At 44.3% G+C, this 27,664-nt stretch overlaps 2 protein-coding genes across 2 annotated transcripts in view; both read right to left on the bottom strand.

Moving 5' to 3' along the window:
* Nucleotides 1-15,966: 15,966 nt before the first annotated feature.
* On the bottom strand, nucleotides 15,967-17,004 carry LOC139457264 (eukaryotic translation initiation factor 3 subunit A-like). Its single transcript, XM_071238673.1, has one exon. The coding sequence runs from the start codon at nucleotides 17,002-17,004 to the stop codon at nucleotides 15,967-15,969; it is 1,038 nt and encodes a 345-aa protein (XP_071094774.1).
* LOC139468064 (uncharacterized) overlaps nucleotides 16,813-27,664 on the bottom strand; it is a 39,412-nt gene continuing 28,560 nt past the window's right edge. Inside the window, exons 2-5 of the mRNA XM_071249771.1 lie at nucleotides 21,484-21,537; nucleotides 21,035-21,095; nucleotides 20,369-20,400; nucleotides 16,813-19,344 (exon numbers count right to left, since the gene is read on the bottom strand). Coding sequence (XP_071105872.1) covers nucleotides 20,388-20,400; nucleotides 21,035-21,095; nucleotides 21,484-21,537 — 128 coding nt within the window. The 3' untranslated portion in view covers nucleotides 16,813-19,344; nucleotides 20,369-20,387. The remainder of the gene's footprint in view (nucleotides 19,345-20,368; nucleotides 20,401-21,034; nucleotides 21,096-21,483; nucleotides 21,538-27,664) is intronic.

Here is a 27,664-nt window from a genome sequence, read left to right as displayed (position 1 = left end):
GAGGCATGCGCCCAACTCTGTGAAAGAGTACGTAATTTCTTTGATAAAAGATGATTTAATATCCTCTTCTAAAATCCCATTAAATACGTTTTCTACAGCTAATGGAAATAACGACACCATGGGCATTTGGCCCCGCAGAGCATTAGGCCCTATACGTTTTTTGTCATTAAAGCTGAAATAGGAAAATAATTTCTAGTTACCTGTTGGGTATCGGTGACCTTTCAGACGTCCTTCGTGGTAATGCTATTTTTATTTATTGATTGGGCAACAGCTGAATGTGAACACAGGTGTGTACAGATAATGCTGGTCCCATCGTCAATTAAAGCACTGATCAGAAAGGTTCAATAAACGTTTTGGTTCCTTCTGAAGGCGATACTTGAATCGTGTTGTGGGACATATCAATACGTAGCGTCTATTTTTGGTATGGGCAAATTGAACTAGACACATGTACGTGCAGGGTCTCTTCCAGGCAGACAATCGCCATACAGCCTTCGGTTCACTTTATGAAATTATTCCCCGTCCGTTGAGCCGCCAATGCGTGTAGTTGGTGCAGAATGTGTCATTATGTAAGTCTGCTGCAATTTCCTTAATGTAAAGTACCGCGTCTCCCAGCACCCAAGTCACCTCGCACTCCCTCCTTGATTAAATGACGCAGCCTCGGCGATTTGAATCCCCTGCCATGATTGATTGTAGGGGCACAGGGTCCACCACTCAGGACTGTGTTCCTGCGTCGCTCGATGGCGTGTCGCAACCTATTACACAACGGTGCTCGAGAGGCAGTTACACTGCAGCGGAAAGCGGACGCGAACATTGCTTTATTCTGTACATAATGGCATCTGGAGGGCTTCGATCAAGTCATTCAAGTTACACAAACACGACGAATGGACGTTTAAGAGGAATGAAGCCGATTTACTTTCGTGTAATGAGATGATGTTCTAAGTGTCGAGAGTGAAACCTCGCTGATTCGAATTCATTTAACTCGAAATATTGTTGATGAAAATAATACGATGTTGTCCCTGCAGGAAACTTATCTGGATTTTTTAAGGCTGTGGATAACTCAAAGGTCAACGTCAACGTTACACAGGACTATATGATCTGCAGCAATTACGCCAAGTTCATCAGGAAGAATGGGCTGCCATTCCACAATGTCATCCGCAGGCTTCCTGGTTCCATGTGCAGGTGTCGTACAGTCATGCAGGCCAGTTATGGACACAGCACAAGGCTTTACGACTGCCGTGCTTGAGATAGTGACGTAACTGGCACATGTGGACACTTATCCGTTAATGTTTGGTCAACATGCACCTTTTTAATCCTCCACAGGCACACATGTACCACTTATCGCTCTGGTATGGCTTGTAGGGAGGTCACAGAATGAAGTCTGACAGGTAGAGATTAACTGTTAATTACAAGCTATATCCTCGCATGTGACAATAGCAGATTTGAACAGTCCCTGAAACTAGTAAAAAATCTAGACTTTCTAACATATTGGCGACTTATTTCGGAATTTTAAGATGCTTTTGTTTCAAGGTCGGTGTGAGAGACTAATGAGGTTTCAGCGTATGCCGTTATAGAATGAAGGTTTTCCATACACGCAACGCACCCCACCGGCGGAAACAACCTCGCAGAGCATCCTCTGGAGGCTTGGAAACTCTTGCCTGTTGGTATAGCAATAATGTTGCCCAAACTGACGAACATTCAAACACTATGTAATTGATCGGGTGACCACCGTCTACCTGTTCAATCTGTTAGTGGTATGGACTGACTTCCATTGTATCGTGTACCAGTCCAGTACGTTACCAAAACGGACGGACTGACCTCCTTTGTACCGTGTACCAGTTCAGTACGTTACCAAAACGGACTGACTGACCTCCATTGTACCGTGTACCTGTTCAAGATGTTACCAAAACGGACGGACTGACCTCCTTTGTACCGTGTACCAGTTCAGGATGTTACCAAAACGGACGGACTGACCTCCACTGTACCGTGTACCTGTACCGTATGTTACCAAAACGGACGGACTGACCTCCATTGTACCGTGTACCAGTTCAGTACGTTACCAAAACGGACGGACTGACCTCCATTGTACCGTGTACCTGTTCAGTACGTTACCAAAACGGACGGACTGACCTCCATTGAACCTTGTACCAGTTCAGTACGTTACCAAAACGGACTGACCTCCATTGTACCTTGTACCAGTTCAGTACGTTACCAAAACGGATGGACTGATCTCCACTGTACCGTGTACCAGTTCAGTACGTTACCAAAACGGACGGACTGACCTCCATTGTACCATGTACCTGTTCCGTATGTTACCAAAACGGACGGACTGACCTCCATTGTACCTTGTACCAGTTCAGTACGTTACCAAAACGGACTGACCTCCATTGTACCTTGTACCAGTTCAGTACGTTACCAAAACGGATGGACTGATCTCCACTGTACCGTGTACCAGTTCAGTACGTTACCAAAACGGATGGACTGACTTCCATTGTATCGTGTACCAGTCCAGTACGTTACCAAAACGGACGGACTGACCTCCATTGTACCGTGTACCAGTTCAGGATGTTACCAAATCTGACGGACTGACCTCCATTGTACCGTGTACCAGTTCAGGATGTTACCAAAACGGACGGACTGACCTCCATTGTACCGTGTACCAGTTCAGGATGTTACCAAAACGGACGGACTGACCTCCATTGTACCGTGTACCTGTTCAGTACGTTACCAAAACGGACGGACTGACCTCCATTGTACCGTGTACCTGTTCAGTACGTTACCAACACGGACGGACTGACCTCCATTGTACCGTGTACCTGTTCCGTATGTTACCAAAACGGACGGACTGACCTCCATTGAACCTTGTACCAGTTCAGTACGTTACCAAAACGGACGGACCTCCATTGTACCTTGTACCAGTTCAGTACGTTACCAAAACGGATGGACTGATCTCCACTGTACCGTGTACCAGTTCAGTACGTTACCATAACGGACGGACTGACCTCCATTGTACCGTGTACCAGTTCAGTACGTTACCAAAACGGACGGACTGACCTCCATTGTACCTTGTACCAGTTCAGTACGTTACCAAAACGGACTGACCTCCATTGTACCTTGTACCAGTTCAGTACGTTACCAAAACGGATGGACTGATCTCCACTGTACCGTGTACCAGTTCAGTACGTTACCAAAACGGACGGACTGACCTCCATTGTACCATGTACCTGTTCCGTATGTTACCAAAACGGACGGACTGACCTCCATTGTACCTTGTACCAGTTCAGTACGTTACCAAAACGGACTGACCTCCATTGTACCTTGTACCAGTTCAGTACGTTACCAAAACGGATGGACTGATCTCCACTGTACCGTGTACCAGTTCAGTACGTTACCAAAACGGATGGACTGACTTCCATTGTATCGTGTACCAGTCCAGTACGTTACCAAAACGGACGGACTGACCTCCATTGTACCGTGTACCAGTTCAGGATGTTACCAAAACGGACGGACTGACCTCCATTGTACCGTGTACCAGTTCAGGATGTTACCAAAACGGACGGACTGACCTCCATTGTACCGTGTACCTGTTCAGTACGTTACCAAAACTGACGGAGTGACCTCCATTGTACCGTGTACCTGTTCAGTACGTTACCAACACGGACGGACTGACCTCCATTGTACCGTGTACCTGTTCCGTATGTTACCAAAACGGACGGACTGACCTCCATTGAACCTTGTACCAGTTCAGTACGTTACCAAAACGGACGGACCTCCATTGTACCTTGTACCAGTTCAGTACGTTACCAAAACGGATGGACTGACTTCCATTGTATCGTGTACCAGTCCAGTACGTTACCAAAACGGACGGACTGACCTCCATTGTACCGTGTACCAGTTCAGGATGTTACCAAAACGGACGGACTGACCTCCATTGTACCGTGTACCAGTTCAGGATGTTACCAAAACGGACGGACTGACCTCCATTGTACCGTGTACCTGTTCAGTACGTTACCAAAACTGACGGAGTGACCTCCATTGTACCGTGTACCTGTTCAGTACGTTACCAACACGGACGGACTGACCTCCATTGTACCGTGTACCTGTTCCGTATGTTACCAAAACGGACGGACTGACCTCCATTGAACCTTGTACCAGTTCAGTACGTTACCAAAACGGACGGACCTCCATTGTACCTTGTACCAGTTCAGTACGTTACCAAAACGGATGGACTGATCTCCACTGTACCGTGTACCAGTTCAGTACGTTACCATAACGGACGGACTGACCTCCATTGTACCGTGTACCAGTTCAGTACGTTACCAAAACGGACGGACTGACCTCCATTGTACCTTGTACCAGTTCAGTACGTTACCAAAACGGACTGACCTCCATTGTACCTTGTACCAGTTCAGGATGTTACCAAAACGGACGGACTGATCTCCACTGTACCGTGTACCAGTTCAGGATGTTACCAAATCGGACGGACTGACCGCCATTGTACCGTGTACCTGTTCAGGATGTTACCAAAACGGACGGACTGACCTCCATTGTACCTTGTACCTGTTCAGGATGTTACCAAAACGGACGGACTGACCTCCATTGTACCGTGTACCAGTTCAGGATGTTACCAAAACGGACGGACTGACCTCCATTGTACCGTGTACCAGTTCAGGATGTTACCAAAACGGACGGACTGATCTCCACTGTACCGTGTACCAGTTCAGGATGTTACCAAAACGGACGGACTGACCTCCATTGTACCGTGTACCTGTTCAGGATGTTACCAAAACGGACGGACTGACCTCCATTGTACCGTGTACCAGTTCAGGGTGTTACCAAAACGGACGGACTGACCTCCATTGTACCGTGTACCAGTTCAGGATGTTACCAAAACGGACGGACTGACCTCCATTGTACCTTGTACCAGTTCAGGATGTTACGTATATAGACCGACTCCACTGCCCCATTATTCTCTGTATTATTGACTGAATGAGCAGGTGCGACAGGACGATAAAAGATTGGTCCGACTTCCTAACTACGCGACCGAAGACAGCCGAGACATCGACGGCAGTGAGCCTCTGTATGTTAACATCCTCAAGATTTCCACGTCTCTAAGCTATCTGAGAAGAGTAAATTGCCGTTAGATAGAAGGCACTATGACGAGGCCGAGAGAGCTTCACTATCGAGTTATGTGTCTATTTCCGTATGTCTTCTGTTTGCTCTTTTCTTCGTCCAAGGCATTCACTAGCAGCTGGAGGAAGAAGCCATTCAATACGAGCGGTGTGGGTGGAGTATGTCGCGAGATGTCGCAAAATCCCACGAGATATGGTCGTGAATGAGAAGTGACCATAAAATAGTGTTGGAAACACACGAAAAGAAAGAAACCAAATTTAAATATAACACGTCCTTCATAAAAACTGCAAATTACCGAATACAAATCCGTCAGTGATATTTGCGTAACGCCCTTGTTTGCAGAGATTCCACTGTAGCTAGTGGAATGGATGTCGTCTGCCACTTTCCTATCACCTCCTGTTCTCACGCCTGACAGGTGAATCCCTGTGGGTCAAGCTCGCTCGACGCAGTCGTACACGAGGCTGTCAGACGGCCAGGCAGTTGATGTCTCGTGGAAGGAAGAAGGTTGAATCCCCATGACAGCCTTCGTGCCCTGATGTCATTTATCCCACAACCTTCCAGGATTTCATTTTTCGATCGACAGAGATCCAAGGCTTCGTCTGATGTTCAATGTTGCTTTTGTTGATGTTACAATAATAGTTTTTTGTCTTACATTGAACACTTTTTTTGTGTTTTCGGATTTCTGTTGTCTCCGTGGGACATGTAGAATATGCCGACGTCATCTTCACCAGGCAGCTGGTTCGCCGCTTTCAGGCGCTGTCAAATCCGGCACTCCCTGTATCGATCTGTTGTACTAGTTTGAGTTAACGCATCATTCAAGTGTTTCTTCCCTCTGTGGTCATGTTACAAGCACCCTGTCTGACCCTCACATGCTACAATGCTCAAGATATATATTCTTCAGTCACTCTTGAAACTCTTCTCCATCTCCTTCACATAAACCTGCGATTCGTTGTGCAGAGTTGCGTCCCTTGGGCATGCCAGAAACCTATGATTGTGGGTTCGAATCCCGGTTCGCCCCGATTATGTTTCTAGGTTTTGTCAGCACCATACCCGTGCTTGTGGGTTTCACCGAAGTGGTAAACGTCTGAGACCTGCATCACTTCGGGCTTTCCTCCCACATTAAGCTGACACGCCGCGATATAACTGGAATACTGTTAAAAGCGGCGTTAAACCAAACTCACTCACTGTGGTCATGTTACAAGCACCCTGTCTGACCCTCACATGCTACAATGCTCAAGATATATATTCTTCAGTCACTCTTGAAACTCCTTGACAGCCTTCGTGCCCTTCGTACGGGTCAACTGCTTGTAAGTCTCCAGTTCCTCGTGCTGTCGCGGTGGTGTGAGTGAGTGAGTTGGGTTTAAAGCCGCTTTAACGGTATTCTAATCACATGTATATCACGGCGTGTCCCCTTAATGTGGGAGAAAAGCCTGAAGTGATGCAGGTCTCAGACATTTACCACTGCGAGGAAAACCACGAGCACGGGTATGGTGCTGACAAACCTAGAAACAGGCAGTGTTAATGCTTAAGTTCTAAATTTTGTCTAAACTTGACTTTTTCAAAGTTTCATTTAACAAGGATGCAGTCATTGCATACAGTGTCCAAGTATCATACTTCATTATGATAAAAGAAGAGATATTTTGTACATGTTTAATTACATGTTTTGTCCCACATGATGAGTGAATGTTGGATATGTACATTGTATCGTATCGTACTTTTTAATACTTGAATACCTGAAACGGGAGTTCTTGTTAGGAAAGATGTCAGATTTGTGCATGATTTACGATTTTCCTACATAATCCCAACCGGAATTCTTATGGTTCTGGTGGCCACGAGGGCGGAATTTTCTCCCTTAATCGTGTCATAAATCTGTCGTTGGTTCGAATCCCAAATTCGCTCTGGTTATGTGATGTACCCGTGGGTACACAAGGGTTGCAAACGTCCAAGACTTACATCGCCCCGGGCTCTCTCCCCACATTAAGTTGACACTTAAAATACTGTTCAAAGCGGCGTAAAACCAAACGATACTCAGTACTCTTGTTGTGTCGAAGTAACCCAAGTTACAATTCCAAGAACTTGTTGTGTAAGGGCTTCGCAGCATGTAACTCCGAGGGCCTTGTTTTGTGTTAAGGTTACGCCATACACAGTTCCGAGGGCCTTGTCTTGTGTTAGGGTTACGCCATACACAGTTCCGTGGGCCCGGTCTTGTGTTAAGGTTACGCCATACACAGTTCCGTGGGCCCTGTCTTGTGTTAGGGTTACGCCATACACAGTTCCGAGGACCCTGTCTTGTGTTAGGGTTATGCCATACACAGTTCCGTGGGCCCTGTCTTGTGTTAGGGTTATGCCATACACAGTTCCGAGGGCCCTGTCTTGTGTTAGGGTTACGCCATACACAGTTCCGAGGGCCCTGTCTTGTGTTAGGGTTATGCAATACACAGTTCCGTGGGCCCTGTCTTGTGTTAAGGTTACGCCATACACAGTTCCGTGGGCCCTGTCTTGTGTTAGGGTTATGCAATACACAGTTCCGAGGGCCCGGTCTTGTGTTAGGGTTACGCCATACACAGTTCCGATGCCCCTGTCTCGTGTTAGGGTTATGCCATACACAGTTCCGAGGGCCCTGTCTTGTGTTAGGGTTACGCCATACACAGTTCCGAGGACCCGGTCTTGTGTTAGGGCTACGCCATACACAGTTCCGCGGGCCCTGTCTAGTGTAAGGGTTATGCCATACACAGTTCCGAGGGCCCTGTCTTGTGTTAGGGTTACGCCATACACAGTTCCGAGGACCCGGTCTTGTGTTAGGGTTACGCCATACACAGTTCCGAGGACCCTGTCTAGTGTAAGGGTTATGCCATACACAGTTCCGTGGACCCTGTCTTGTGTAAGGGTTATGCCAAACACAGTTCCGCGGGCACTATCTTGTGTAAGGGTTACGCTATACACAGTTCCGAGGGCTCTGTCTTGTGTTAGGGTTACGCCATATATACACATTTCCGAGGGCCCTGTCTTGTGTAAGGGTTACACCATACACAGTTCCGCGGGCCCTGTCTTGTGTAAGGGTTACGCCATTCACAGTTCCGAGGGCCCTGTCTTGTGTAAGGGTTACGCCATACACAGTTCCGAGGGCCCGGTCTTGTGTTAGGGTTACGCCATACACAGTTCCGAGGCCCCTGTCTTGTGTTAGGGTTATGCCATACACTGTTCCGTGGACCCTGTCTTGTGTTAGGGTTATGCCATACACAGTTCCGAGGACCCGGTCTTGTGTTAGGGTTACGCCATACACAGTTCCGAGGGCCCGGTCTTGTGTTAGGGTTACGCCATATATACACAGTTCCGAGGCCCCTGTCTTGTGTTAGGGTTATGCCAAACACAGTTCCGAGGACCCGGTCTTGTGTTAGGGTTACGCCATACACAGTTCCGAGGGCCCGGTCTTGTGTTAGGGCTACGCCATATATACACAGTTCCGAGGCCCCTGTCTTGTGTTAGGGTTATGCCATACACAGTTCCGTGGACCCTGTCTTGTGTTAGGGTTATGCCATACACAGTTCCGAGGGCCCTGTCTTGTGTTAGGGTTACGCCATACACAGTTCCGATGACCCTGTCTAGTGTAAGGGTTACGCCATACACAGTTCCGTGGACCCTGTCTTGTGTAAGGGTTATGCCAAACACAGTTCCGTGGGCCCTGTCTTGTGTTAGGGTTATGCCATACACTGTTCCGTGGACCCTGTCTTGTGTAAGGGTTATGCCAAACACAGTTCCGTGGGCCCTGTCTTGTGTAAGGGTTACGCCATTCACAGTTCCGAGGGCCCTGTCTTGTGTTAGGACTACGCCATACACAGTTCCGATGCCCCTGTCTTGTGTTAGGGTTACGCCATACACAGTTCCGAGGGCTCTGTCTTGTGTTAGGGTTATGCCATACACAGTTCCGAGGGCCCTGTCTTGTGTAAGGGTTACGCCATACACAGTTCCGAGGGCCCTGTCTTGTGTAAGGGTTATGCCATACACAGTTCCGAGGGCCCTGTCTTGTGTTAGGACTACGCCATACACAGTTCCGAGGCCCCTGTCTTGTGTTAGGGTTATGCCATACACAGTTCCGAGGGCCCTGTCTTGTGTAAGGGTTATGCCATACACAGTTCCGAGGGCTCTGTCTTGTGTTAGGGTTATGCCATACACAGTTCCGAGGGCTCTGTCTTGTGTTAGGGTTATGCCATACACAGTTCCGAGGCCCCTGTCTTGTGTTAGGGTTACGCCATACACAGTTCCGAGGGCTCTGTCTTGTGTTAGGGTTATGCCATACACAGTTTCGAGGGCTCTGTCTTGTGTTAGGGTTATGCCATACACAGTTTCGAGGGCTCTGTCTTGTGTTAGGGTTATGCAATACACAGTTCCGAGGGCCCTGTCTTGTGTCAGGGTTATGCCACACACAGTTTTGAGGGCCCTGTCTTGTGTTAGGGTTATGCCTAACACAATTCCGAGGGCTCGGCTTCAGCGACTTGGTATTATCAAAAGATCCTTCAATACAAAATTGCTACAGCAAAATAGTTCCGGTGGCTTTCCAGTAATCTTGCGCGTTTGAGGAAACAATTACAGTTACTTTCAAAGAAAATCGAATTTTCTCACCACACTAATCAGATGAATCAATATTGTCTGCGATCAGAAGAGTTTATTGGCGACCAGGGAAAGGGGAAAGCCCCTTTGATGGTGTAAAGCCCTAACAAAATAACGAGAATATACGAGGCTGCCTGGGCCAGCCTTATCGTCTCACGACAGGACGTCTGCTATCAGGCATCGTAATGAAAAAGGACTATTTCCTAATCCACCCAGGCTCCACGCTGGGCCATGTGTCTAGCAAACGTAGTGAAAATATTACGCTGTACTATCTTGAAATATCTGCTGAAGGCGTAGGACAGAGGATCACTGGCGCGTGATTTGGTATATTAATATGTATTTAACACTGGAAAGGTGAGTGAGTGAGTGAGTGAGTGAGTATGGTTTTACGCCGCCTTTAGCAATATTCCAGCAATATCACGGCGGGGGACACCAGAAATGGGCTTCACACATTGTACCCATGTCGGGAATCGAACCCGGGTCTTCGTCGTGACGAGCAAACGCTTTAACCACTAGGCTACCCGACCGCCCCACACTGGAAATGAGTAGAGTAACCATCGCAACTGTAACAAGAATGTTACCCTACATTAGTGATTGACGCAGTGGTAACCTGTAACCTGGCCTCAAAGGTTGATTAACAATATTGAAATGTAGGATGTGCGAATGGGTTTACCTGATATTAATCGAAATCACAGGTAATTGACTTACCACAGCCAAACTGCATTGAGGCATGACAATAGGTTGACCTCCTAACTTTAGTCGAGATCACAGGCTAATCATAACTAACCAATATCCACAGGAAAGGGTTGACCTTCGTACAGGAACATCAGTTCAGATCGCAGGCTAATTAGCTAAGAACCACAGGAATAGGCTGACCTCCTAACTTCAGTTCAGATCAAGGCTAATATAGCTAATTAAGAACCGCAGGAATAGGCTGACCTCCTAACTTCAGTTCAGATGACAGGCTATTTAGCTAAGAGCCACGGGAATAGGCTGATCTCCTAGCTTCAGTTCAGATCACAGGCTAATTAGCTAAGAGCCACAGGAATAGGCTGACCTCCTAACATCAGTTCAGATCACAGGCTAATTAGCTAACTAATATAAGAACTACAGGAATAGGCTGACCTCCTAACTTCAGTTCAGATCACAGGCTAATAATGTAAATATGGGTAAGTGAAATGGGCTGACCTCCTAACCATAGGCGCCGTTGCACACAAATCAACCAAGGACTCGATATAAGGGTTGATCTCCTATCCATAAACGTGATCACAGTTTAATAAAGTTACCAAGGACTTCGAGAATGGGTTGACCTCTTAGATATGAGTATGATCGCAGGCTAATCAACGAACAGGGGATGGGTCAGACCATAAGTTAAATGACAAGTTAATAGGCGAAATGACAAGTTAATTAACTTAGCAAGAGTTATAATATTGTCTGACCTAACCATAAACCTGATCAGCTGTAAATGGTCTATTGAACAAGTAACAGGACCAGGAGTTGGCCTGACCTTCTTACCATGGTGATGCTATATACATATATCATTCAGAGCTACTCGCGGACCACACATTAAACAACACTAAAGCCAGCAATGACGGCTATTTGAGTACATTACCAGAACTATTCACCGTTCTGACAGAAACAAATATTGTATTCTTGCACACAAGCGATTGACTCTTGGACAATAGCATTATTGAGTTGCACTCCATAACTTATTCAATAGAGAATAGTTAAGACCGCATCATTGCATGTACCACGCCAGTTTCACAGACCAAATGTGATCCTGAACCTGCTAGATTGGATCATACGGGTATATAATTCATGGCTTTTCTTTTGGGATGGGGTGTTAACCGTAACGAAAGCATTTGACTGGAAAAAAACACGTTCGGTCAGCTCGTGTCAGCTCGTGTATGTAGCGCAAGGCAAAAGTAATATTTGACTATAAAGGTGATGTAGATGTGGTATATCGTGAAGGAGATATGCTAAAATAGAATATACTGTTGTATTGTATGTTCGGCGCCTGCTTGTACATTTTAATGTGTTCCATATATTTGTCATAGAAGTCGAATAAATTTCTTTGATTAGGCGCTTTGACTAAGGCGCCGTGGCTGGGTTGTGTGGTTCATACTTCTAATTACGGCGTAAAACAACATCCACTCACCCAATTAACTGTAACATGTTTCACACCTTTAGATGGACAAGTTTCCTCTTTCTTTTCACCTTCAACTTCATTTGTCCATACATTTCATGAAATAAATGGATGACAAACACATGTTTACAAATAATAAATAAAGGATAATTTATTCATAATAGTGTGTATAAAATATACAAAAATTACAAAGATATATGCTGCATATATGAAGCCGACCGAGGAAACAGTGATCACGGGAGTCACAACATGGGTCATGTAACAGCGACAAAGTTAACAGTGGAAATGTCAGCGTTAACGTCAACAGCCGGAAACAGCAACAATCATGATTAGAAATGACATCAGTCCTTGCCACAAACAAAAACTTAACATACAGGCAACGCACACCGCCGGCAGGCAGGTTGTGGTTAACACTGTCTGGCCAAGACGTAGGTCTCGTGTTGGCTAATCCTATGCAACAAACACAGTTCCTGGTTCTCTTGTCACCATGGTAACTAGAGGAGTAGTCAGCGAAACCCCATCAATCCGGAAACCTCAGAGCAATTACTGTTAACGACGACTATATATGTACATAGGAATTTTAATCCAAAACCCTCATTGTCAATTCTAACTCTGGGCGTTTATCCGGACAATTTCATTTGAAACGGTCCGGTTTAACAGGGTTCCACTGTATGACTGTTTAGACTGATACGGGAGAGCCAATCTCTGTGTTTGTTTACTTCCTGTTCATCCTTCAGGTTGTCATTCCGAGTCAGTGACAGCACTAAGCATGTGATGCAACTCGCATGTTGCGCGCCCACCACTACCAGAAGCAACCATAGTTGACTGGGCATAGATTTAAAATATTCACTTCAAACTGATCACGAAATGGTCTTCAGTTTGTGATTGACTACATATATACGTTTCAAGGCCTTACAACGTCATGTTAGTCAATTTACGTTTGAATTTACGCTTACGTTGTCGAGTTCTCAGACAGTCTAAGTTGAGAAACTTGCTACAGCTAGTGTACGTTGAGAGAGACTTACAATTGAAGGAGCTGCGTCAGTTAGTTCACATTGTGAAAGTCTTGCAAATCCTACACGAAATTCAGTTTGTGAAGGACTAGACGATTATGTCAAGTTATGACAGACTTGCAACGGTTCTAGTGTTCAATAGCTTAGTGAAATAAAGCTTCCTTGGTTTAATGACGACCTTGTAAAATACAAAGATAATCCACATCCTACAGTCATTAAGCCTAGAAATCATGCCAAAATGACCAGTGATTATGAGTATATAATTAAACATCAATACAATGACCTTCACCCTGGGGAAGAGAAGCGGTAGGTTCTGGACAACCCTGTGTGGAGCTCTAGATGACATAGATACAACATTGTAACGGACACACCACAGAAACATCAATAAATTCCCAACGAGTTATGTTATATCAAATGAGCTAAACGTTACATTCTACACGTCTACTTCTTGTGCACACAATGTCTACGTTCGTTGCTTGGTCTGACAGTATTCTTGGTCCCTCTACTGGTTGAGCAGAAATCTTTCTCACACATGTGCTAGGATATAATGCATTTTCAGCTGTTGAAATAGATACAGTCAACTCCGCTTATAACGAAATCGCAAAAGACGAACAGTCGGATAAACAAACCATTCAAAAGGATGTTATATAGAGAGTTGTCTGTATCTGTGCATAAGAGTGGCATAGTTTCATGGAAACATTAACATCAACAGATACGTCAGTAATCCAACCACGGTTTGACAAACACGAACATACAGTTTGTGAATTCTCAGATAAAAAACAAACATGTTTCCACGTTTTGAAGCAGCGATGTTGAAACACAGCATTACCACCTAAAGACGACTGAAATTAACAATTGATGGCCATGTTGAAAATAAAAGCGACGAAACACTTTTTATATTTATTAATAAAAGCGACAAAACCCTTATCATATTCATAGGGAAACTCTGCCAAAAACAGTCGATTGCACGATTCCGACTATATCATGAGCATGTGTTTGTGAATCACTATCAAATAGTGATGATACCAGGTGTTCGCGAGAAGGTGAGCGTATCCTGCCCCACCTGTGGCACCGGTCACAAACACATGCAAAGTCAAGACAAGTGTTCACCTGACATCGGACATTATTTTTGTCACTGATGCGTCAGATTTGGAAATGTCATCTACATGTCTCCCAAAAGCGATCTGAAAGCTTTGCTGGGGCCTTGGCTGTTTGTGACGGATGTTAACCTTTGGGCAGGATACACTGACCTTTTCGATAACACGAGTATCATCACTATTTGATACTGATTAATAAACACAGGATTATGACATAGTCGGAATCGTACAAAGGACTCGGTGGATATTTCTCATGAGCATGGACATGTTTTATAGCGCTCTTATTTCTAGATTTCACCATCGCAATGCCCAAGCTGCTCCTGTGTGTTAGGTCTTGGAATCAATACAAGCAGTAACGACAGCCACGTTACCCTGCAACAACGCGACATCACGCAACAGGACATGCTCGTCAGCAGACAAATTACAAGAAAGGGTGGTGCACATGTTTTAACATAAACGTCCGACATGGCCATTGTGATGTAAATGATAAGCACTTGTACTTGGCAAAGAATTTCTATAACAAAATTCCACACATGTCTACAAATGTTGTCAATCATATTGATAGCAAGCAATGTGTCTACTACTATAGCTGGATGTATGAACATACAGCAAGACCTACACTCCGGACCCCTTAGTCCGAAAACCTGCCTGCCCAACGACTACTGTTGGAATTGCCATACATCAAAAAGAGCATTTCTCAAAATCCTTGATTTGTCAATTCGGAAACGTGTTAATCCGGACGATATTGTCTGAGACGATACTGTCTGTAATAATCTGTATTAACAGGTTTCAGTGAAAGGTTCTGGTGTAAAGGTATTATTTCAGGTGATGCCTGCGTATAGGTTCGGCGACATTGTTCCATTTGCCATTTATAATACTATCACAGAATAGGTTACACATTGCTAAATTAGTTTGATATTCAGCAGTGCATCAATTTTACATGAGTCATTACAACACATGTACAGAACAGCCTACTGCATAGCGACCCCAGAAAGTAACACGACCATAATGATATTGATAATATCAGTTATAAAACAGGTGGCACGATATGAATACAATATAAAGGCCGCTGTAACACTAGCCGAAGGCAATATAGGTAAGAATCCACAGAAATTCTATACCACACAAAGAATCACGTGACGTGACATGACAATGAGTATACCTCGTCTAATGTACCTACCAAGCTGTGAGTAATGTAACATTTGTTGAATACAACACATGCAGCACAGTTCTGTACTGCTCGACATTTGCTAAGGACCACACCTTTCACTTAAGCTGACTATTTTGGTCCTTAGCAAATGTTGAGAAGTATAAAATGAATTGCGACCGCAAAATGATTTGGTATGTCAACTGTGTGTTCTAGTCGGTGCCTGGCAGTCTACACACCTACGTAGTGATGCTTACTGCACATTACACACTGATGTTCGTGATGTACAGGAAATATAATACTTTCTAGTTTCAATCACATTTAATTACACTTGCAGAATTTGGCACATATATGTTTGCTAACTACAGTGGAAGCGAGAGGTGGCATAGCGAACGCCGTGTAATAAACACTAGGTGACTCTGGATCCCAGACACGCGCATCAGAACACGGATACCAGGTACAATTCATGTTCTTCGCGGTGATCAGGCGTCTATAATGTGAATAATCAGTGGTAGACATTTATCTTTATCGGCGCTATTCTTTTTAACTAAATGAAAACTATGCATGCAGCAAATTAGCTGTCACTATTTGGAATACTACGTGTATTTTAGAGTGTCCTATATTTTTTGTGTGCAGGTCTGTATAACGTAGCAGTCAGTGGCATTTCTACCAATACTGGGTATGTCGTAACCATTCGAGTAATATAATCTGATTGGAAATGTATCACTTTCTAAATATCGTTACTTTAGCATCTTATATTCTTTCAGCGTATGCTATCACAATCACGAACAACTCGACATATGTCCCTTTCTCCGCCTGTTGCCACTATCTCCTTCCATCCCCACCTTTCTCTTTCATGTCCCGCCCTTTCCCCTTCTTTCGTTCCCACCCTGTCACTTTCCTTTTCCCTATCTCCTTCGGTCCCCACCTTTCTCCTTCGGTCCCCACCTCTCTCCTTCCGTTCCCACCTCTCTCCTTCGGTCCCCACCTTTCTCCTTCCCTCCCCACCTCTCTCCTTCCGTTCCCACCTCTCTCCTTCCCTCCCCACCTTTCTCCTTCCCTCCCCACCTCTCTCCTTCCGTTCCCACCTCTCTCCTTCGGTCCCCACCTTTCTCCTTCCGTTCCCACCTCTCTCCTTCCGTTCCCACCTTTCTCCTTCCGTCCCCACCTTTCTCCTTCCGTCCCCACCTTTCTCCTTCCGTCCCCACCTCTCTCCTTCCGTCCCCACCTCTCTCCTTCCGTTCCCACCTCTCTCCTTCCGTCCCCACCTTTCTCCTTCCGTCCCCACCTCTCTCCTTCCGTTCCCACCTCTCTCCTTCCGTCCCCACCTTTCTCCTTCCGTCCCCACCTTTCTCCTTCCGTTCCCACCTCTCTCCTTCGGTCCCCACCGTTCTCCTTCCCTCCCCACCTCTCTCCTTCCGTTCCCACCTCTCTCCTTCCGTCCCCACCTCTCTCCTTCCGTCCCCACCTCTCTCCTTCCGTTCCCACCTCTCTCCTTCCGTCCCCACCTTTCTCCTTCCGTTCCCACCTCTCTCCTTCCGTTCCCACCTCTCTCCTTCCGTCCCCACCTCCACCTCTCTCCTTCCGTTCCCACCCCTCTCCTTCCGACCCCACCTCTCTCCTTCCGACCCCACCTCTCTCCTTCCGTTCCCACCTCTCTCCTTCCGTCCCCATCTTTCTCCTTCCGTCCCCACCTCTCTCCTTCCTTTCACATCCTCTCTTCGTTCTCACCCTGTCACCTTCCTTTCCCCTCTCTCCTTCTTTCCCATACTTCTCTTTCCCTTCAACGTAATCATCCCATCCTCCCTGCAGGTGCAACCGCTCAACCCTCCGACTCTCCCCACCCCTCACATTACCAGCCATGTGTATATGCATAGTGTGCCAAATAACCCACCCTCCTGCCCTGTGATAGTTACCCGTAGTCCTTCAGCCCTGTTCACAGTCGAGTCTGATGGTATGCCCTAGTTTAGGATATATCCTACATAAGTACACGGCCCGAGTGTGTCTAAAGCATGTCCTTGTCAAGACTAGGTTTCGATGAGCAGAACGCCCTTATACGTCCAGATGGTAGGATGGTAGGATGCCTTACATCGGTCCGAGTGTATGTGATGCATGTGATGGATACGCCCAGATGGTAGGATGCCTTACATCGGTCCGAGTGTATGTGATGCATGTGATGGATACGTCCAGATGGTAGGATGCCTTACATCGGTCCGAGTGTATGTGAAGCATGTGATGGATACGTCCAGGTGGTATGATGCCTTACATCGGTCCGAGTGTATGTGGAGTATGTGATGGATACGCCCAGATGGGATGATGTAGAACAATAAGTATCCATTATGCTATGTGCGTCTTAATCATGGAACTGTTGTGATGACATGATCAGAATGTCCCAATCAAGGATACACTCTGATGATATGACCAAAATATCCTAATGGAGGATACACTCCGATGATATGATCAGAATGTCCCAATCAAGGATACACTCTGATGATATGACCAGAATGTCCCAATGAAGAATAAACTCTGATGATATGTGCAGAATGTCCCAATGAAGAATAAACTCTGATGATATGACCAGAATGTCCTAATGAAGGATACACTTTGATGATATGACCAGAATGTCCCAATCAAGGATACACTCTGATATGACCAGAATGTCCCAATCAAGGATACACTCTGATGATATGACCAGAATATCCTTATGAAGGATACGTTGTAACGATATCATAAACATATTATACTCGTGGATACATTCTGATAATATGATCTGAATGTCCTAATCTAAGATTCGTTCTCATTATATCATCCAAATATCATACTCAAGGATATGTTCTGATGATATGATCAAGGATATGTTCTCATAGTATGATCAGGATGTCAACCTCAATGAAATGTAACGTATGCTAATGTTTTCCAAGTCAGTGGTATTCTGTGGCAGCATGGCGCTTAGCAAACGTTCATGGTTTGTTTGTTCGTTTAACGCCGCACTTAACAATATTCCAGCTATATGACGGCGGTCTGTAAATAGTCGAGTATGGACCACACAATCCAGGGATTGACATCATGAGCATCGATCCACGCAATTAGGATCGATGACATGCATCAACCAAGTCAGCGAGCCTGACCACCCGATCCCGTAAGTCGCCTCTTACGACAAGCATAGTCGCCTTTTAAGGCAAGCGTGGGTTGCTGAAGACCTATTCTACCCCGGATCTTGACGGGTCAGAGCGTTCATGGTAAATGTTGTGCTGCGTGTCTCCTAGTCAACGGAAGATATCATGATGTTGCCATAGGCACGATTTGAGCAGGGTGAATTCAAATGAACAGGCATGATAGAAACTGTTTAACAAATGAGTATTAATAAAATATACACACACCACAGAAGATATCAACAGATATATATAAAAATAATTATGCAATTCAAAAATGTGGCAACTGAAACAAACGCCACGACATTTTGCACAAACATATAAGGAGTGAGCAAAAACGCATATAAGCAGAATGGGACTGATCCGACTCCCACGCCCGGTCAGTCCAGCGTCAAACAGAACGCAAGCACCTCAGCTACCTCCTCAGGCTCTGGTGGTGTCATTCCTCCACAGTAATCACACTGGTGACGTCAGGCAGCTGACAACAATGAGTAGCACGAATACAGGGTACGTTGTCATTTCCAAATACACTGCGGCACGATCTGTCCGACAGGTCATCATCATCATTATCATCATCATCATCATCATCATCAAAACAATGATGCTTTGTTCACGTATTTATATATATGTATCACCACCAATTTCCGTCTTTCAGTAACGTCCTGATATGCATAACGGCCAAAATTAATTCCATTGAGTTTGTCTTTCCTAGTTTGGCTTGACCCTGTTTGTTTGGCAGTTGATGTTAAACACGGCCTGGTCCAATATGTGCGAAGTTTCCTGTATATATAGTCTACGTTCCATCTGCTACCTCGTGGTAGAGTGACGCGGGTTAGCTTTTGCTGCAATGAAGTATAACTCAGTTGCGCACATTTTCCTTATCTTATAAATACGTCCATGGCGCGGAAGATCGTTGTCGCCAGCGTCAAATCCGTCACGGTGGACTAAGTGTTTGAGCACAGCTGTATACTTGACCTTGCAGATCACAAACTAATACACAGGCTTCAGCTGTTTGATCCATTTGCATAATGTGTCCATATACCGTGCAACACTGAAACAAAACAAGTATAGCATTATAACATGTTGCAGCTGCTTGTTGTTGGAAGAACACTCATGGAATACAAACAAGGTCGCAATTACTATGCTGAATATATTGTATTTATTCGTTCGTTCCAGTTAATGTGTTTCCAGTAATATGTTTTTTGAACCATGAATATGAATAAGGCCACAATAACGATGCTGAATATGTTTTGCTTAAGACACATATTATAGTCAAATGTCTGGCTATTGTCATTCCCCTTTGGAGCAGTATGAAAGTGAGAGAAATTTGATAGATGACGTTTCCCAAATATGTGAAGATCCGGTTAGACATTTATTGGTCTTCAGCATCTCATGTTTGTCGTAAGAGGCAACTATAACGGATGGTCAGGCTCGATAACTTAGTTGATGCATGTCATCATATCCTATTTGCGTAGATAGATGCTCATGATGTAAATCATTGGATTGTCTGGCCCAGTCTCAATTATTTACAGACGGGAGTGATATGGCTGGAGTATTGCTGAGTGATGCGTTAAACAAAAACAAACTAACATAAACTGACATAGAGTTACCTTGGTTTGCCTCGACAAGTGTTTTGTATTGTACACCGTTTGATAGAATACTGATCAATCTGTCAAACCACATAGTCCGAATCATCGCAATATTTATCCTGTTTTTTCAGTCAATTACTTATAAAATCGACCCGTGAAGATCCGTGGTAGAATAGGTCTTCAGCAACCCATGCTTGCCGTAAAAAGCGACTATGCTTTTCGTAAAAGGCGAATAACGGGATCGGGTGGTCAGGCTCGCTGACTTGGTTGATGCATGTCATCGATCCTAATTGCGTGGATCGATGCTCATGATATTAATCACTGGATTATCTGGTCCAGGTTCGATTATTTACAGACCGCCGTCATATAGCTGCAATATTGCTGAGTGCGGCGTAAAACAACAAACCAACAAACCAACAACCAAACTTATAGAACCATCACTGTTGCATTAGCCCGTCTCCTCACGAGGAAAAAGTGGGTACTCACCTCCTCCAGGACCACGCCCTCAGTGGTTGTCCCTGAAACAAGAACGACTGTAGTAGTCATACAATATTGTAGTTGTTTAGTTCCTCTGCATAACAGGGAGCACTTAAATTTAAATTAAACTTTTAAATCATGTTTTAATATTTTCGTTTGTTTGCAGTCGACACGCTTAGTCATCAGAGCCCCTGTTGATATTTTAACATTTGGTATGAAGGTCTTCTTCTTAGTAAACATACTGAAATATGGTTTGGTTTTATTCTAAGCGTGTTAATATTTGAAAGAGATGCAATGATGACACCAGATTATCGGTATCATTCAGTGTCAAATATCTTACTACGAGTTTGAAGTTGTTCAGTCGGGTTAATCACGTTTGCACCTACATTCGATTCAGTACCCTATTTGCACCTTGATTTGAATGTGAAGAACATATTCAATTTGCACTGAGAATCGTTTGTGCAAAACATGGCCTATTTGCACATAGATTGGATTGTGGAGGAATTTCCCCTTGTTCCCCAGCACGAATATGGTGCTGACAAACTAAAAAACATAATCAGGAAGAACCGAGAATTAGATAAAACCCACACAAATTGAGGCGCCTTGGTAACCCGACCCCTGATAATGTCCGAGGCATGTTGGAGAGATGACAACAGGCAGATGATGTGTACCTACCAGTTCATATCCACCGCAAACCGCTTTTGTCGAGCCACTGTTGATCCAGATGCATTGTTGGCTGTAACAAACGACAAAATTTAGAATGATCTGCCTTAAGTTTCAAAACAGTTATCCCTCAATGTCACTCGACAAAATTACAACATAGAAATGCGTGATAAAAACCATAATTCATTTTATACTGTAATCGTAAGAGTTCTATATTTTCTTGCGTTTGGACAAGGCAAACTGAGTAGTCAGAGGCGTGATCAAAGACCCACGTCGTGGGGGCAACGAAGACTCACAGACGGGTCTCGCACTGTTATCACCCGATCCTCAATAGGGGGCTATCGAGGGACAAAGATGTGGAATCTCTAATGTCTCTCTCATAGTCATTTCTTCGAATTCATTTTAGGAACAGACTAGGACGGGGAAAGACAATCACTTGATCAAACGACTTGATCAGTTACCTTCGGCGAGGATGTCGGCACCCCTTCTCATATCGATGTTTTCAGGATCACCAACTGAAAAGAGGAAACATACTTATCTCAGGCTTGTGGTACGTTTACTGATATAATGCTTATACCATTCAACACCAGACTAACCAGTCTCGATTATCCGACGACACGGATTACATTGAGCGTAAAGGCAAAATAGCGATGAAAATTATATAATTGGATCACTGACACCAGGAGGTCGTGAAACGACAATTATGTGCAATTCTTCATCCAAAACTCTTAAAAGAGACAACTGATGATGAATAAACAGAGGTTTCCCTATATCATAGAAAGAGACCAATACATTAATCTACTGTTGTAATCCTACAGTGAGTTAGTGAGTGAGTATGGTTTTACGCCGCTTTTAGCAATATTCCAGCAATATCACAGCGGGGGACACCAGAAATGGGCTTCACACATTGTACCCATGTCGGGAATCGAACACGGGGCTTCAGCGTGACGAGCGAACGCTTTAACCACAAGGCTACCCGACCGCCCCTGTAATCCTACAGACCTCACTACCACTGCGTTCATAATACAAGTCACTAGCTTTCCAAATACATCACGTCAAATGAGTTTCTCGGTAAAAACCCGACCTGATTATAAAGCGTGTATGTCACTGTATTTTCGTTCTATCCGCCCTTCATAGATGGAGGACCATTCCGTGATACATGATACATGATACATGATACATAAAACACCTGTTACCGTGGTGAATGTGTTAGCTCGGCACGCCGAAGGTCCTGTTTCGTTTCCCACAAGCCGGATTGTTGCGAAAAAAATGGCGTTAAACCATACTCACTCACTAACATATCTTCAGTATCGCCATCAACAGCATTTCAGATATCAGAAAAATGCAACAGCGGTGCCTGTCCTAGTACTACTGCAACTACTTCTACATCCTAGTAAACAACTACACCATAACGACAACATCAGCTGACGTGATATCGTGATACTTGACGAGTGGACATCGGACTCTTCATTACAGCTACACGAGCACCTATACGATTACGTGTGTAGAGTGGCGTCTTGGTGAATGTTAGAAACTCAATTACCCTTTACTCTGCAAAGTGGCCCCGCGTCTATTTGAAAAGCCATCAGAGTAACGTGCCTAACATAGGAGATGCTGAGATGGTTCCAACTGAAGTTGACTGTAAAAGAGGTAACGGAGGTAGTGCCTGTAGATGCTTACCCTCCTATAGATAACCGTAGTCAGGCCTAGTGAGCCTGACACATCCGTTGGTGCTACGATGGGCCACAGCAATACTATTTTGAATGAGTAAATGTGCCAGACACACTTGTAGGTGCTTCTATAGGCCACAGCAATAGTATTTTGAATGAGTAAATGTGCCAGACACACTTGTAGGTGCTTCTATAGGCCCCAACAATAGTATTTTGAATGAGTAAATGTGCCAGACACACTTGTAGGTGCTTCTATAGGCCACAGCAATACTATTTTGAATAAGTAAATGTGCCAGACACACTTGTAGGTGCTTCTATAGGCCACAGCAATAGTATTTTGAATGAGTAAATGTGCCAGACACACGTGTATGTGCTTCTATAGGCCACAGCAATAGTATTTTGAATGGGTAAATGTGCCAGACACACTTGTTGGTGCTTCTATAGGCCACAGCAATACTATTTTGAATGAGTAAATGTGCCAGACACACTTGTAGGTGCTTCCATAGGCCACAAAAATTCTATTTTGAATGATTAAATGTGCCAGACACACTTGTAGGTGCTTCTATAGGCCCCAACAATAGTATTTTGAATGAGTAAATGTGCCAGACACACTTGTAGGTGCTTCTATAGGCCACAGCAATATTATTTTCAATGAGTAAATGTGCCAGACACACTTGCAGGTGCTTCTATAGGCCACAGCAATAGCATTATGTATATAGTGGGTAAACGTTCCAGAAACAATTGTAGGTGCTTCTATAGGACACAACAATAGTAGTGTGTATATGGTGGGTAAATGTTCCAGAAGCAATTGTTGCTGCTTGTATAGAACACAGCAATAGTATTGTGTATATCGTGGGTAAATGTTCCAGAAGCAATTGTTGCTGCTTGTATAGAACACAGCAATAGTATTGTGTAGGAAGGCCCTGCACACTCACTTGAGTTTTGCATGTGGCATGTCTGTTGTAGCGTGACATCAACACATACAGGTTTATGCTGTAATCTGTAATTACACTTTCACCATGACCAAAACAATGCGCAAGCAACGGTGTCGCGAGGCCTTGGCCAATAAGTATATACCATAGTAGGGCAGCCACAAGCGCCTAGAAATACTAACTGTAGTACGGCAGATACCAATGCATATAAATACTGATAGTAGTGTTACAAACAAAAATATCAATAATCAGTGGCTGTAGCACAGCAGACACAAATACCAATATTGACTGTAGTACGGCAGACATCAAAACCAGTAAATACTAACTGTAGTACGACAGACATCAATACCAGTAAATACTAACTGTAGTACGACAGATATCAATACCAATAAATACTAACTGTAGTGCGACAGACATCAATACCAGTAAATACTAACCGTAGTACGGCAGACACCAATGCATATAAATACTGACAGTAGTGTTGCAAACAAAAATATCAATAATCAGTGGCTGTAGCACAGCAGACACAAATACCAATACTGACTGTAGTACGGCAGACATCAATACCAGTAAATACTAACTGTAGTACGGCAGACATCAATACCAGTACATACTAACTGCAGTACGACAGACATCAATACCAGTACATACTAACTGTAGTACGACAGACATCAATACCAGTAAATACTAACTGTAGTACGACAGACATCAATACCAATAAATACTTACTGTAGTCCGACAGACATCAGTACCAGTAAATACTAACTGTAGTACGGCAGACATCAACACCAGTAAATACTAACTGTAGTACGACAGACATCAATACCAGTAAATACTAACTGTAGTACGACAGACATCAGTACCAGTAAATACTAACTGTAGTACGACAGACATCAGTATCAGTATATACTAACTGTAGTACGACGGATATCAATTCCAGTAAATACTAACTGTAGTACGACAGACATCAATACCAGTAAATACTAACTGTTGTACGACAGATATCAATACCAGTAAATACTAACTGTAGTACGACAGATATCAATACCAGTAAATACTAACTGTAGTACGGCAGACATCAATACCAATAATCAATAACTGTTGTACGACAGACATCCTTGCCTATAAATAATAACTGCAGTATGGGAGATGTCAACACCAATTAATACTAACTGTAGTACAGCAGACATGAACACGGATAAATATCAACTGTAGCGCGGCAGACACAAATACCAATAATCACTGACAGTTTTGTGGCAGACACAAATACCAATAATCACTGACTGTAGCGCGGCAGACACAAATACCAATAATCACTGACTGTTGTGTGGGAGACACAAATACCAATAATCACTGACTGTAGCACGGCAGACACAAATACCAATAATCACTGACTGTTGTGTGGCAGACACAAATACCAATAATCACTGACTGTTGTGTGGCAGACACAAATACCAATAATCACTGACTGTAGCGCGGCAGACACAAATACCAATAATCAATGACTGTTGTGTGGCAGACACAAATACAAATAATCACTGACTGTTGTGTGGCAGACACAAATACCAATAATCACTGACTGTTGTGTGGCAGACACAAATGCCAATAATCACTGACTGTAGCACGGCAGACACAAATACCAATAATCAATGACTGTTGTGTGGCAGACACAAATACCAATAATCACTGACTGTTGTGTGGCAGACACAAATACCAATAATCACTGACTGTAGAGCGGCAGACACAAAAACCAATAATCAATGACTGTTGTGTGGGAGACACAAATACCAATAATCACTGACTGTAGCACGGCAGACACAAATACCAACAATCACTGACTGTTGTGTGGCAGACACAAATACCAATAATCAATGACTGTTGTGTGGCAGACACAAATACCAATAATCAATGACTGTTGTGTGGCAGACACAAATACCAATAATCACTGACTGTAGCGCGGCAGACACAAATACCAATAATCACTGACTGTAGCGCGGCAGACACAAATACCAATAATCACTGACTGTAGCGCGGCAGACACAAATACCAATAATCGCTGACTGTTGTGTGGCAGACACAAATACTCATAAATACTGACTATCGTGCGGCAGACACAAATAGTATAGAAATTTGTTTACGCCGCTTTTAGCAATATTCCAGCAATATCACGGCGGGGGACACCGGAAATAGGTTACACACATTGTACCCATTGAGGGGAATCGAACCCGGGTCTTCAGCGTGAAGAGCGAACGCTTAACCACAAGGCTACCCCACCGCCCCAGACACAAATACCCATAATCACTGACTGTTTTCGACAGACACAAATACCAATAAATACTAACTGGAGTATAATAGAAACTGATATAAACAATGGCGGACTGGAGTATAAAACACAGACACTATTACCAACAATGGATGACGGGAGTATAACAGACATTAATACCAATAATGATTGACTGGAATATCACAGACACCAATGCCGTCAATGAATCACTGGAGCACCACAGATACTAATACCAAAAATGGCTGGCTTTCAATGTTATAGACACGCTCATCAACAAAGGCTGACTGATGTATCACAGACACCAATAGTGGCAATGGATGTCTGGAGCACCACAGATACTAATACCAGCAATGGCTAACTGAAGTATCCCAGAGACTAGTATCAGCATGGCTCACTGAAGTAACACAGACACTAATACCAACAAAGGTTGACTGATGTACCATAGACACCAATAGTGGCAAGGGATGTCTGGAGCACCACAGATACTAATACCAGCAATGGCTAACGGAAGTATCCCAGAGACTAATATCAGCATGGCTGACTGAAGTAACACAGACACTAATACCAACAAAGGCTGACTGATGTACCATAGACACCAATAGTGGCAAGGGATGTCTGGAGCACCACAGATACTAATACCAGCAATGGCTAACGGAAGTATCCCAGAGACTAATATCAGCATGGCTGACTGAAGTAACACAGACACTAATACCAACAAAGGCTGACTGATGTACCATAGACACCACTAGTGGCAATGGATGACTGGAGCACCACAGATACTAATACCAGCAATGGCTAACGGAAGTATCCCAGAGACTAATATCAGCATGGCTGACTGAAGTAACACAGACACTAATACCAACAAAGGCTGACTGATGTACCATAGACACCAATACTGGCAATGGATGACTGGAGCACCACATAAACTAATACCAGCAATGGCTGACAGTACAATGTTCTAGACACGCTCATCAACAATGGTTGACTACTGAACAACATATCATTTGACATATACGTCTCAGGTAGACAGCACCGACGATATGCACCAATATTCCAATACCAACACAATGTATATAATGCATGTGTACGAGGCAACATCCTGCCACTACAATTACTTTCTGTCATTGCGTAAAAACAGTTATAGATTCTGTATAACAGCCTGTTCGGCCTTGTCCTTCATGCTGCTGTCACGTCTATGGCGATGCCAGATCGTGTTTCGTCTCCCTCGAGACGGGGAATAATGTATGTTCCTCACATCCGCCGGGGTAATGCTGTTGACGTGCATTTATGTACACATCGATATCATCCTAGGGGACACAACCAGAAGGGTCGGGCCTTTGCATACACTTGGGGAAGGTGGTGGGGGTCAAGTCAAAAGTCACGGTTTGATGTGGGATGCAAGTTTGGACTGTGAGCTCACATGTTCGGGCGACAGACTACACGTGTTGTGCCGCCAGAATGCATATGTTGGGATGACAGACTATACACATGTTGTGATGACAGACTACACGTGTTGTGATGACAGTGAGTGAGTGAATATGGTTTTACGCCGCTTTTAGCAATATTCCAGCAATATCACGGCGGGGGACACCAGAAATGGGCTTCACACATTGTACCCATGTCGGGAATCGAACCCGGGTCTTCGACGTGACGAGCGAATGCTTTAACAACTAGGCTACCCGACCGCCCCTGTGATGACAGACTACATATGTTGTGATGACATACTATACGTGTTGTGATGACAGACTACACGTAT

This window comes from Haliotis cracherodii, unplaced genomic scaffold, assembly GCF_022045235.1.
Source record: "Haliotis cracherodii isolate W230 unplaced genomic scaffold, xgHalCrac1.p SCAF_1, whole genome shotgun sequence".
Taxonomy (NCBI): domain Eukaryota; kingdom Metazoa; phylum Mollusca; class Gastropoda; order Lepetellida; family Haliotidae; genus Haliotis; species Haliotis cracherodii.
This window is presented reverse-complemented; position numbering and strand designations above follow the sequence as displayed.